The 13,357-nt window shown below is 41.5% G+C and overlaps 1 protein-coding gene across 1 annotated transcript in view; it reads left to right on the forward strand.

The window, feature by feature from the left end:
* Positions 1–13,357, forward strand: part of LSAMP (limbic system associated membrane protein) — a 679,541-nt gene that overhangs the window by 638,218 nt on the left and 27,966 nt on the right. The window contains exons 5-6 of the mRNA XM_061167949.1: positions 5,032–5,152; positions 5,783–5,931. Coding sequence (XP_061023932.1) covers positions 5,032–5,152; positions 5,783–5,931 — 270 coding nt within the window. The remainder of the gene's footprint in view (positions 1–5,031; positions 5,153–5,782; positions 5,932–13,357) is intronic.

Consider the following 13,357-nt stretch of genomic DNA (forward strand, 5'->3'; position numbering starts at 1 on the left):
CCAGGACTGATCTCCTTGATGATGGACTGGTTGGATCTCCTTGCAGTCCAAGGGACTCTCAAGAGTCTTCTTCAACACCATAGTTCAAAAGCATCAATTTTTCAGCACTCAGCTTTCTTCACAGTCCAACTCTCACATCAATACATGACCACTGGAAAAACCATAGCCTTGACAGGTAGGAAGGTCTTATTATCTACATTCAAAGGTGAGAGACTCTAAGAAGTTAATATGTCACCCTCAAGAGGCAACAACCTAAGTGGCAGAGGCAGCAATTGAGCCCACAAATCCTGATTTCTAACGTGGGTTTATATCCACAGGGCCAGTGTATGTTGTGCCATTTGGGTGCCTTATAATAGCTGAAATATGTAACATTTACCTTTTAAGCTACAGCATGCTCTCCAAAATGGTGTTCTTCCATATTAGGAGTTAATTTCTCTCCAAAGGAACTCCTTCAAATGGAAATACAGAGAAGTTCAGAGCATGGGCTTCAGAACATGAGTTCAAATATGGACTCCATCAAATGCTGGCTGTGTGAGTTTTCACAGTTAACTAACCCTCTGCAGACCTGCCTTCTCATTCATAATGTAGGGTTAATAACCCTTACTTCTAGGGCTACTATTTAAATGAAAAGAATAAATAAAGCCTAGGGGAGTGCTGACACATGGTATATGTCTATAAATTGAATCTTTTATTAAGAATTCTGCTCCTTTATACTATTATTCCAAACACTGGGAAGATTAAATGAATGATATTCTGTTTGTTAGGCCACTATCATTGTTATCATGTTCATTCTAATTGAAAGAGTCTTGTTGATGGTGATATAAGAAGAAAGCCCTTATTAATATTTTCAGAACCCAAATTTTAAAGTAATAACCAGAAGAGTCCTCTGACAATTATAAGCTACTGCAAAGTCATGTAAAGAATAACAATGGACCTCTGTGCAGCATTTTTATTAAGCCACATTTTAATTATAACTGTATTTTGAGTGAGGACATCTATTATGTTAACCATACTAGACATGCCATGATATGATTGTAATAACTTTCTTAGCCTCACCTATACAGAGTTCATTACAAATGAATTTTGAAATGTTCATTCCAATAAGCTATGGAACGGAGCAGGCCTGCACCATTGTGTCATTTGAGAAATACTAGAAGTAATGAACTATTCATACATTTATCATCCTCTGTGACTACACCTTGGTGTGAGAAACTTCCTAGATATTCAAGGAGAAGAACAAGTGTTTGGCCTTTATAACTGACTAGTTCATCCTGTCCCAAGATCAATGCATTCAAAAGTATTCAAGCCTAGTTCACCACCACTCTCAGCATGCCGGCATCTCTGAGTAGCTAATAAACAGTGTGTGTGTGTGTGTGTGTGTGTGTGTGTGTGTGTGCTAAGTCACTTCAGTTGTGTTTGATTCTATGTGATCCTATGGACTGTAGCTTGCCAGGGTGCTCTGTCCATGAGATTCTCCAGGCGAGAATACTGGAGTGGGTTATCACTCCCTTCTCCAGGGGATTTTCCTGACCCAGGGACTGAACCTGTGTCTCATGTCTCCAGCATTGGCAGGCAGGTTCTTTACCACTAGCCCACCTGGGAATGCCAATAAATAGCTTACTACTTGGCTATTCAGGTTCTGAGAAATGAGTAAAAGAGACATACAGGAGGCCCAATTGCCCCTGTTGTGAGAAATCAACATGGTTAGACGTAGTAACTTAGTGTGCCCCACCTACCTCCCCAGACATGGCAGCCCTGGACCAGGATAGGCCTGCCCACATGAGAGCAGGAAGGAGAGAGCCTGTGTAAGACATCAGTCTGGAGAAGCAGAGAACCTCTGATCCCCATCAGAAGTTTGGTTCCAGAAGAAAGAAAGAAGAGAGATGAAGCAAACAAACCGAGTTTGTTCTTCCCTAATTTTTCTGGTAGAAAAATCACCCCCTGGGTTCCAGAGCAAGGAGGTTTACTAAGTAAGCTCCCACCCACCACATGGAAGGAAACATCCAGAGTGAGGAAGAACGCTTCCATAAATATGTACAGCTAGGACTTGTATGACTGGTCCCATGATGGAGGGGCTGGAAGACCTCTACCACGGACTATTAATATGTTGGGTGCTCCAACTATGAGCTCCAGGGTAGAGGCAATGGAAAACATGGAGTCTGGCCCAGGTTGGGGCTGTTCATCACACTCTTAACCATGTGGTTCCAGAAACTCACAAACACTGGTGAAAACTCATTTTACAAATTGAGAAGTTAAAGAAACCAATAGACTCACAAACAAGATCATCCCTCTGCTCAACATTCTACAGATTATAGGGTTATTAGCAGTGTAAGAGCCTAACCTAATACAGTAAGGAGGTGAAGATGGGAAACTAACATTATTCAATGGATGGCATCACATAGATACTCAGGTTGGAAACTTGGGTGTTATCTTTGATACTCCTCCCTCACCATTCACATCTAATCGTGTCTATTCTTAGCAGCCCATATCTCTCCATCTCAAATCTGTCCTGTTCATTCCTTTCCATCCCCTTTATCACAGACCTAGTGCAGGCTATCTCTGGGTTCCTGCAGCAATCTCCAAATGATCCTCCCTGCCTCTGGTTCCAGCATGTTATGGATGACGATATTGCAACAGTGGGACTCTAGACAAAGTAATGAGCTCTCTTAATGATGAAGGACAGAGACTAAATTTGAGCTCAGGTCTGTCAAACTTTAAATCCAAGCTCTTGATTTTTACTCAATGCCCCGTCTCTGTACAAATATCTCCGTCATACCACTACCTCTAATCATTACATTAACCTCTGAACTCATGTGCTGTAACAATCCACATAACCAATTATAGAATGAAAGAATTTTAAAAGGAACCTTGGTGATCATTTTAAACTAATTTCTTATTTGAAAATATGAGAAAGAGAAAGCTTGAAGTGGTACAGACACTTGACCAGGCCACAGTTCTGGTTAAGAGTCAAAATCAGACCTCCAGTTTCTATTTCTGGTTGCTAATCCTGACCCCCCAACCCATATATTAGATAAATGAGTTACAACTTTGAAATTAGCAATTTAAGGATTAAAGATACGAAAATAACACTTGGGTCCTCATGCTACCCATTTGTGATGAATGGGCTGTTTTGGTTAGAATTGGCCTTTTTTTTTTGCCCCCAAGTTGAAGGGATACTGTATAAATCTCTAATGTGTTGTTCTTTCATTTTATAAATAATAAAACCAAGACTCAAAAAGATACAGTGTGTGATGGGAAGTCCACACAACCAAACAGACTAAATTCCAGGAAGCCTAGGTTCTAGTCCAGGGTTCTTTCCACTCTCCATGTTGCCTTTCTGTGTCTCTACAGAAATGAGGAGATAAATCTAAAATAGAACACAACCCCTCCCACTCTGGCACATGTTTATCCATGGGCTGGCCATGCTCTCCAGGTGTGCTCTAACTCCTCCTCTCTCTGACAGTGATTTAAAGACATCCAAGGTCATGTGAAAATGAAATGGGGGAGAAAATTGCAGACTAACCTGATGCTTTTGTACATCTTTTTAAACTAAGAGAATCTAGATCTTCTAGAGGCAGGAAACTTGGAAAATAGTTTTTGATTAGGAAGATAAAACTCTGAAAAAAGTGAGCTGAACCAGGTACTAAAGAGCAGAGATGAATTCAATGATTTTTTTATACTAAAGTTCACTGCTGCTAAGTCACTTCAGTCGTGTCCGACTCTGTGCGACCCCATAGATGGCAGCCCACCAGGCTCCCCCGTCCCTGGGATTCTCCAGGCAAGAACACTGGAGTGGGTTGCCATTTCCTTCTCCAATGCTTGAAAGTGAAAAATGAAAGTGAAGTCGCTCAGTCGTGTCTGACGCTTAGTGACCCCATGGACTGCAGCCTATCAGGCTCCTCCGTCCATGTGATTTTCCAGGCAAGAATTACTGGAGTGTGGTGTCATTGCCTTCTCCACTAAAGTTCACTAATTTACCTAAATAAGGTTTTTCATCTGTAAAATATAAACAGGTGGTTTGGGTCTATTTTATCCATGTACACACAGTCAAGTTGCCATTTTCTGCCAAATGACCTTTGGACAGAAGTCTTTTTCTCCTTGAAAAGTCCATAAGTTGCACAAACACAGCATCCTCAAGCCTAGAGCTCAAGTTTACCCTTGTGGCTGAGTCCTGTGATCCTGTAAACCCTTGTTCCACTTTCCATGGGATTGCTTGAAAGAATTGTGGCAAATTAGAATGTATTTCTGAGCTCATTTTAAGGCTGTCACAGTTTTGTAGGCCCAGTACTAAGCAGAAAAAAAGTGCACAACAGCCAGAGAGAGAAGAAGATGGAACCCCAGGAAGATATTCATGTACCATGATAGACTTCAAACTGCACTCTCACTCATAAAAGCAAAACTGACGTGGAGAATGGAAATAAGGGAACACAGAGGAGGGAAAACAGTATAGCAATTATTTAACATCAGTTTGTTTTCCTGAATTCTTGCAATGGTATCAGGCTAAGCCTGAGCTAAAATGACTTTAGCGCTCTATGATTTTCATCAGATTTCTTACTACCATCTCTGATGGTAACAATAATAATAATGATGCTGATGAAGGTGAAAAAGAAAAAAGCTCAGATTACACATTTCAAATCCCAAGTCCTTTAGTATCGCCACTTAATATACCACTTTTTCTTTTTAATATACAAAAAGAAAAAAATATGTAAATATGATAACCTGTGATTGGAATAACAGATGATCTATTGGAAGAGAAAAAGAAATCCTAGATTTCATTCCCATAAAACCCTTTTCAGTGTCCCATTTAAATAAACCAAGTCTACAGTTTCATTGATCTCTTATTTTCATTTAGTTTTCTAGTCATCAATCCCATTCAGCCAATCACATCATTCACATAAATGGAGCTTTAAGACTGTTTTTGTCCTGCTCCTCTGCAGTCACACTATTGTTTCTAATTCCTCCTGGCGTGGAAATTCTGGAGCATCATCCAAAGCTCATGTAAACTAAATTGTGTGTCTGTCCTTCCTATAGATCCTCCCACTATCACGGAATCCAAGAGCAATGAAGCCACCACCGGCCGAAAAGCTTCCCTCAAATGCGAAGCCTCCGCAGTGCCTGCGCCTGACTTTGAGTGGTACCGAGATGACACCAGGTTTGTTCCCAATCTGCTGCGCCCCCCTGGGTCTCACCTGCTCAGTGAGGGAAACCAGAAGCCCTGACGAAAAACCCGCCCCAGCCGTAATTACATAGGTCTTTCCGATTAGACTCTTCCTTTTCCAAGGCTTTTTACCTGGTGCTTTGGGACTGTAGCTCTTGGACTCTCAAAGCACGCAGGTTACGTGCATAGAGTGGGCAGTTTCCACCTGCATGTCTTTCTAGCCTGGAGCAGAAACCAAAGCTCAGTGAAACCCATCCATTCCTGAGTTGTCTCCATCAGTAGACTTTCATTCTGGTACTTTGGTGAAAGTGAAAGGGGTCTTTGCGACCCCATGGACTGTAGCCTACCACGCTCTTCCATCCATGCAATTTTCCAGGCAAGAGTACTGGAGTGGGTTGCCATTTCCTTCTCCAGAGGATCTTCCCAACCCAGGGATCAAACCTGGGTCTCCCGCACTGTAGGCAGCCGCTTTACCATCTGAGCCACCAGGGGGAATTGAGCAGAATCAACAGGCTCTAACTACTTCCTTTCACTCCCTTTTTTTCAATTTAAAGATGAAAAAGAAATGACTACACCAAATCTTCATAGTTGTTTCTCTTTACTCTTCTGTCTTTGAACCCTTAGGATAAATAGTGCCAATGGCCTTGAGATTAAGAGCACGGAGGGCCAGTCTTCCCTGACAGTGACCAATGTCACTGAGGAGCACTATGGCAACTATACATGCGTGGCTGCCAACAATCTGGGGATGACCAACGCCAGCCTCGTCCTTTTCAGTAAGTATGCCAGAGAGGGAGCCCACGTAGGAGAACCAAGTTGAAGCTTCTCCCGTGGAAAATTTGAAAATCATTCCCTTACGACTAAATATAAGCTTATGCAAAAATCAAAGTATCACCACTGAAACAAAACCACAAGTTCTCAATCCCTATCATGAGACAAAATTTACAAATGGAATACCTCCCCTCTCTAGTCCCTGACTTACTTGTGATAACTGCCTTGTTTCTCTGTCTGATTTTTTAAGTTTTTCTTTTCCTGGTTGGTTAAACTGTAAGAATATTCATTGAACAAAAATCTCTCTGGTGATGGTCTCTTTAAGGAGCCTAGATGATGTAAGACCCTGGAAAGTGGATGGCTCTTTAAAAATGGCAGGCATGGGAGTGATTGAAGAAGCAGTATTCAGGGAGGATGGATAAGGTACTGGGAGAAGGGAGAGGCTGGAAAAAGAAAGTGTATTTTTAACAACACAAGAGGTAGAGTGGAATGAATGATTAAAACATAATATAAATCTAAAGAAGTAGAAATGGTTGCAGAAAGGTTTCAGTGTGACAGCAAGAAACATTATTTGTCTTATAGATTTTTTGGAAGAGAAATAGGATGATGAGAGAGATAAACAAAGTTTCTTCTGAAGACCAAAGAAGATCCTCAAAGCATACTAAGGAAGGACAAGTTGTTTTAAGTTACTGGAAACAGTAATCTCATAGGAAAGCCCCCCTTCTAGCCTTTCCCTTGAACAGCATGTTATAGTTAGATACCTGCCCCCTGACTTGTTGACCTGGCAGCTATGAGCATATGAGCATAGAATCAGATGCCTCCTGAAAAATAGAAGTATGATCCATGAGATCAGGGGAAATGAGGACAATTAGAATAGGAAAACGTTTACCAGAAAAAGTAAAACCAAAGAGTTAGCATATGCTGAACCAGAGAGTTCATTTGGCTGGACAAAGTCCAACAAATTTAATATTATTATTTTGAAATAACAAGCTATTAGACGCTTTGTTGTTGTTGTTGCTCCCTTCACAGGCTAAATTGGAAAATTTAGAAACACTAGGTCCAGGAGAAATGTCTTCATCTTGCTTTATTCAGTTTAGATTAGCCTTCAAGGAAAAGATTTTTAAGAGAAGAATCAATTTAAGAGTTCCCTTGAAACATAGTATTAAACTCATTTTAAAACTGCTCAAGATCCAACTCCACTTACTAAAAAACAAACAAACAAAACACCACCCCAAACTCTTCTGAATTTGACCTTCAGTTTCTCATCCATAACTCCCATTGACTTTATTCTGTAAGTTTGATGGGATACAGCTGTGCTACAAATGTTGTGTCAAAATGAAGTTTAAAATTCATATCCTTGTCTACTTGTCTCCAAAGACCAAACATCAGTGTTTTTGACTTAAGCTGGAGACATTGATATCTCAAAACATTTGAGAAGACATTTATTAAGAAATGTACTTACCTGTTTCATTCCTGACATTAGGGATTGCATAAATAGAGGGGAAAACAGCCTCAACTCTGAAACTTGAGATTCTGACAAATCTAAGGGGAGCTGATTAAGTAGAACAACATACAGTTAACAAGAGGTTTTTAGGGGGATTGGAAAAGAGAAAATGGTATAATTGGATTAGTCAGAGAAAGTGAGCAATTATAAGCTGGCATAAAAGTATCTTCTTCTCCCACTCAGGACTGTGCTAATGATACATTTCAAATAATAAATACAATGATACCTATAGACTGAGAAAGAGGAAGGGCAAGAAGGATAGAAAGATGGTGTAAGCTCCATGGTAGCCTATTTTACACATGTATGAAAGAAAGAAAGAGAGGAAGAAGGTGAAAAGAATGATTTGAAGAGGAGAGAAAGAGCACAGGCTAGGTCAAAGATAATAGAGATACCGCTGGTGGTAATGAAAGGTCATCTCAAGCTCTAAAATACTATGGTTCTGTTCACAAAAGTCCACGTAAAGGACTCCACCCAGTAAGATAAAGAAATATCAAGAATCTCACAGAATTTCTGCTTGTTAACTAAGAATCAAGAAATCAGGCAAATGTATCATGGTCATATCGTCCTTGATGGTTTTGCAGAAGTCACCCTCATTATACATCTGAGAAGTACACAGGGCTGTAATTAATGTGCCACTTCCGGGGGACCCTCTGCAGGGCCGCCCACACAGGCACCTGCTCTGCACACAGACACCTGTCTCAGCATTCGGCCTGGAATTGATTTCCCATCTGATGGGAATGTTAGGAGGTGTAATCCTTACGGAAGAACAGATGCAAAAGGTCACTGAGCTTTGAGGTGAAAAGAAGTTCTTAAAATTGCCAAACATTAGTGAATTTACAGTCCTGTTTTTTGGCCCAAGGCCCAAGTGTGAATATTTTAAGGGGAGAGCTCTGCTTCTTATAGGAGGAATAGCAAGTCCACCATGCCCGCCCTGCCACCCCAATTTGGGTTTGGGAGATGTGTTGTTAAAGCCTTCATAGCTGGGTATTTTGGGAACATGACTCTGTTGTAGCCAGTTTTGCACAGGCGAAAGAAAGGTGGGGGTGGAGGAAGAGAGCACGCAAGGAAAAGAAGACAAGGAAAAAAGAAAGTACGTGTGTGAACATATTGCCCATTACTTGGATTCAAAGTAATCTACGGGTTGATTGGGAAGAAGGAAGACACTGCTGGTAGCAGTACTTTCCCCCAGAACAAGGTCAGGAGGAGAGAGATGCTTGGGAGGGTGGCTGCAGCCAGCCCCGTGTGACAGACAGCATTATGTGGGCAGCAGGGTGCTCTGCTGACCCAGCCAGTCCAGAGCAGACTAGGCAGCTGGTGAGCTGCGGCCAGCCAGAGGCAGCGGCAGGTAAATCTCGTGCCAGAACCCCTGAAGAGTTCACAATTATCCACCTTTACAGGTGCATCAGCATATTTTCCATGTCTACCACAGTGACGTGTGCTGACTGTGTATACAGTGTCAGTTTGCGGTCACTGATATATCCACCACACACAGACATACACTTCTTCACACTCTATTCAAATACTGGCCTCCAGAGGGGTCAAAATAATTGAACGAGAGGGCAAGAATACATTGTATTCATAGTAATTTTTTCTAAGCCAATGGAATCATTCCTTTCTCATTTGTCTTGCCCTCCATTCATTCTAGTCTTCTTGTTTATAAAGGATCCATAATACCTTAGTCTATTTAGCCAAGTAATGCCTTTGATAGCTTTATCTTCATCCTGGGCAAAGTATTACATTGTATCACTTTTCTGAACACATTAATCCAGCATTACAACATGGGTGGACAAGGATTCAGCTCCTTAGCTTTTGTCAGATGTAGGAATATGCATCATATGGGTAAAGATTGGGTCTGGTGATGCCAAGAGATATTCTATTGTCAGCATATGTAAAATAACAGATCCCATGTATCCAAACTTGTGACTGCAAGATACCCACAAAGGGAAACTATCTTGTTTCAGTGCTTAGATGGAGTTATTTTTAAAGAAATAAATAGGGAGGAAGAATAAGGGAGGTGATTCTATCCATGATATAATGACTTCTTATCAAGTGAGTACATATGACATATTGCAGGTGCCAAACACTTAACATATGTGATCTCGCTTAATCATCAGGAAAGATGATTTACTTTACCAGGTGCTCACATTCCTCCAGTCCACAAAGAAGTCAAATAATTAGTGCAATTAAATAAGACTTACGGGATTTAAACTCAGGTAACCTAAACTCTGGGAGTTGGTGATGGACAGGGAGGCCTGGTGTGTTGTGATTCATGGGGTCGCAAAGAGTCGGACATGACTGAGCAACTGAACTGAACCTCCTTCCAGAGTCCAGGCTCCAGACTAAAACATTATCTAGATGTGTATATGTAGATGCTCAGAGGGCTCAAACAAAACCTTGTGCACATGAGGAGACCTCACAGAGACTGAGCCAGACCTGCCTTTGAGTGTTTGAGTGAATCCTGAGGAGGTACGGGTCAGCAGTGGCCTGCCACAGGGGCAGGGGCTCTGGGTGCAGCAGACCTGGGTGTGGCATAAGCCCTCTTGGAGGAGACTGCCATTAACCCCACCACAGAGCCACCAGAATTTTCACAGGAATGGGGAGACAGACTCTTGGAGGGCACAAACAAAACCTGTGCAGTCCAGGACCCAGGAGAAAGGAGCAGTGACCCCACAAGAGACTGACCCAGACTTGCCAGGAGTGTCCAGGAGTCTCTGGTGGAGGCATGGGTCAGTGATGGCCTACTGCTGGGGGCACTGAGTGAGGCAATGCATGCACAGGACCTTTTGAAGGAGGTCACCATTATCTTCATTACCTCCACCATAGTTTGGTCTCAGGTCAACAACAGGGAGGGAACACAGCCCCGCCCATCAACAGAAAATTGGATTAAAGATTTACTGAGCATAGCCCTGCACATCAGAACAAGACCCAGTTTCCCCCACAGTCAGTCTCTCCCATCAGGAAGCTTCCATAAGCCTCTTATCCTTATCCCACAGAAGGCAGACAGAATGAAAACCACAATCACAGAAAACTAATCACACTGATCACATGGACCACAGCCTTCTTTAACTCAATGAAACAATAAGCCATGCTATGCAGGGCCACCCAAGACAAACAGGTCATGGTGGAGAGCTCTGACAAAACGTGGTCCACTGGAGTTGAGAATGGCAAACCACTTCAGTATTCTTGCCTTGAGAACCCCATGAACAGAATGAAAAGGCAAAAATATAGGACACTGACAGATGAACTCCCCAGATCAGTAGGTGCCCAATATGCTACTGGAGAAGAGTGGAGAAATAACTCCAGAAAGAATGAAGAGACAGGGTCAAAGCAAAAGCAATGGCCAGTTGTGGATGTGACTGGTGATGGAAGTAAAGTCCGATGCTGTAAAGAACAATATTGCACAGGAACCTGGAATGTTAGGTCCATGAGTCAAGGTAAATTGGAAGTGGTCAAACAGAAGATAGCAAGAGTCAGTGAACTAAAATGGACCAGAATGGGCAAATTTAACTCAGATGACCATTAGAAGAAATGGAGTAGCCCTCATACTCAACAAAAGAGTCTGAAATGCAGTACTTGGGTGCAATCTCAAAAATAAAAGAATGATCTCTGTTCATTTTCAAGGCAAACCATTCAGTATCAAAGTAATCCAAATTCATGCCCCAATGAGTAAAGCTGAAGAAGCTGAAGTTAATGGTTCTATGAAAACCTACAAGGCCTTCTAGAACTAACACAAAAAAAGACGTCCTTTTCATTATATGAGACTGGAATGCAAAAGAAGGAAGTCAAGAGATACCTGGAGTATCAGGCAAATTTGGCCTTGGAGTACAAAATGAAGCAGGGCAAAGGCTAAAAGAGTTTTGTGAAGAGAATGCACTGGTCATAGCAAACAACCTCTTCCAACAACACAAGAGAAGACTCTACACATGGACATCACCAGATGGTTAATACCAAAATCAGATTGATTATATTCTTTGCACTCAAAGATGGAGAAATTCTATACAGTCAGCAAAAACAAGACTGGGAACTGACTGTGGCTCAGATCATGAACTCCTTGTTGACAATTCAGACTGAAATTGAAGAAAATAAGGAACACCTCTAGACCACTCAGGTATGACCTAAATCAAATCCCTCATGATTATACAGTGTAAGTGACAAATAGATTCAAGGGATTAAATCTGATACAGTGCCTGAAGAACTATGGATGGAGGTTCATGACATTGTACAGGAGACAGTGATCAAGACCATCTCCAAGAGAAAGAAAGACTAAATGGTTGTTTGAGGAAACCTTACAAGTAGCTGAGAAAAGAAGAGAAGCTAAAGGCAAAGGAGAAAAGGAAAGATACAAGCATCTGAATGCAGAGTTCCAAAGAATAGCACAGAGAGATGAGAAAGACTTCCTCAGTGATCAATGCAAAGAAATAGAAGAAAACAATAGAAAGTGAAAGACTCGAGATCTCTTTAAGGAAATCAGAGATACCAAGGAAATATTTCATTCAAAGATGGGCACAATAAAGGACAGAATGGTAGGGACCTAACAGAAGCAGAAGATATTAAGAAGAGGTGGCAAGAATACACAAAAGATCTACAAAAAAAGATCTTCATGACCCAGATAACCACGATGGTGTGTATCACTCACATAGAACCAGGCATCCTGGAATGTGAAGTCAAGTGAGTCTTAGGAAGCATCACTATGAACAAAGCTAGTGGAGGTGATGGAATTATAGTTGAGCTCTTTCAAATCCTAGAAGATGGTGTTGTGAAAGTGCTGCATTCAGTATGCCAGCAAATTTGGAAAACTCAGCAGTGGCCACAGGACTGGAAAAGGTGAATTTTCATTCCAATCCCAAAGAAAGGCAATGCCAAAGAATGTTCCAACTACCGCACAATTGCACTCATCTCACACACTTGCAAAGTAATGCTCAAAATTCTCCAAGCCAGGCTTCAACAGTACATGAAGCAAGAACTTCCAGATGTTCAAGCTGGATTTAGAAAAGGCAGAGGAACCAGAGATTAAATTGCCAACATCCATTGGATCATCAAGAAAGCAAGAGAATTCCAGAAAAACATTTAATTCTGCTTTGTTGACTATGCCAAAGCCTTTGACTGTGTGGATCACAACAAACTATGGAAAATTCTTAAAGAGATGGGAATACCAGACCACCTGAACTGCCTCCTGAGAAATCTGTATCCAGGTCAAGAAACAACAGTTAGAACTGGACATGGAAAAACAGACTGGTTCCAAATCAAGAAAGGAGTATGTCAAGGCTGTATATTGTCACCCTGCTTATTTAATTTATATGCAGAACTATGCATGTATCATGCAAAATTCTGGGCTGGATGAAGCACAATCTGGAATCAAGATTTCTGGGAGAAATATTAATAACCTCAGATACACAGATGACACCACCCTAATGAGAGAAAGCAAAGAAGAACTTAAGACCCTCTTGTTGAAAGTTGGCTTAAAAATTCAACATTCAGAAAACTAAGATCATGGCATCCAGTCCCATCACTTCATGGCGAATAGATGAAGAAACAGTGGCAGACTTTATGTTTGGGGACTCCAAAATCATTGCAGATGGTGACTGTTGCCATGAAATTAAAAGATGCTTGGTCCTTGGAAGAAAAGCTATGACCAACCTAGACAGCATATTAAAAAGGAGAGACATTACTTTGCTGACAAAGGTCTGTCTAGTCAAAGGTATTGTTTTTCCACTGGTCATGTATGGATGTGAGAGTTGGACTATAAAGAAAGCTGAGTGCTGAAGAATTGATGCTTTTGAACTGTGGTGTTGGAGAAGACTCTTGAGAGTCCTTTGGACTGCAAGGGAAATCAAACCAGTCAATCCTAAAGGAAATCAGTGCAGAGTATTCATTGAAGGACTGATACTGAAGCTGAAACTCCAGTACTTTTACCACCTGATGCGAAG

Source organism: Dama dama, chromosome 19, assembly GCF_033118175.1.
Source record: "Dama dama isolate Ldn47 chromosome 19, ASM3311817v1, whole genome shotgun sequence".
In the NCBI taxonomy this organism is placed as follows: Eukaryota; Metazoa; Chordata; class Mammalia; order Artiodactyla; family Cervidae; genus Dama; species Dama dama.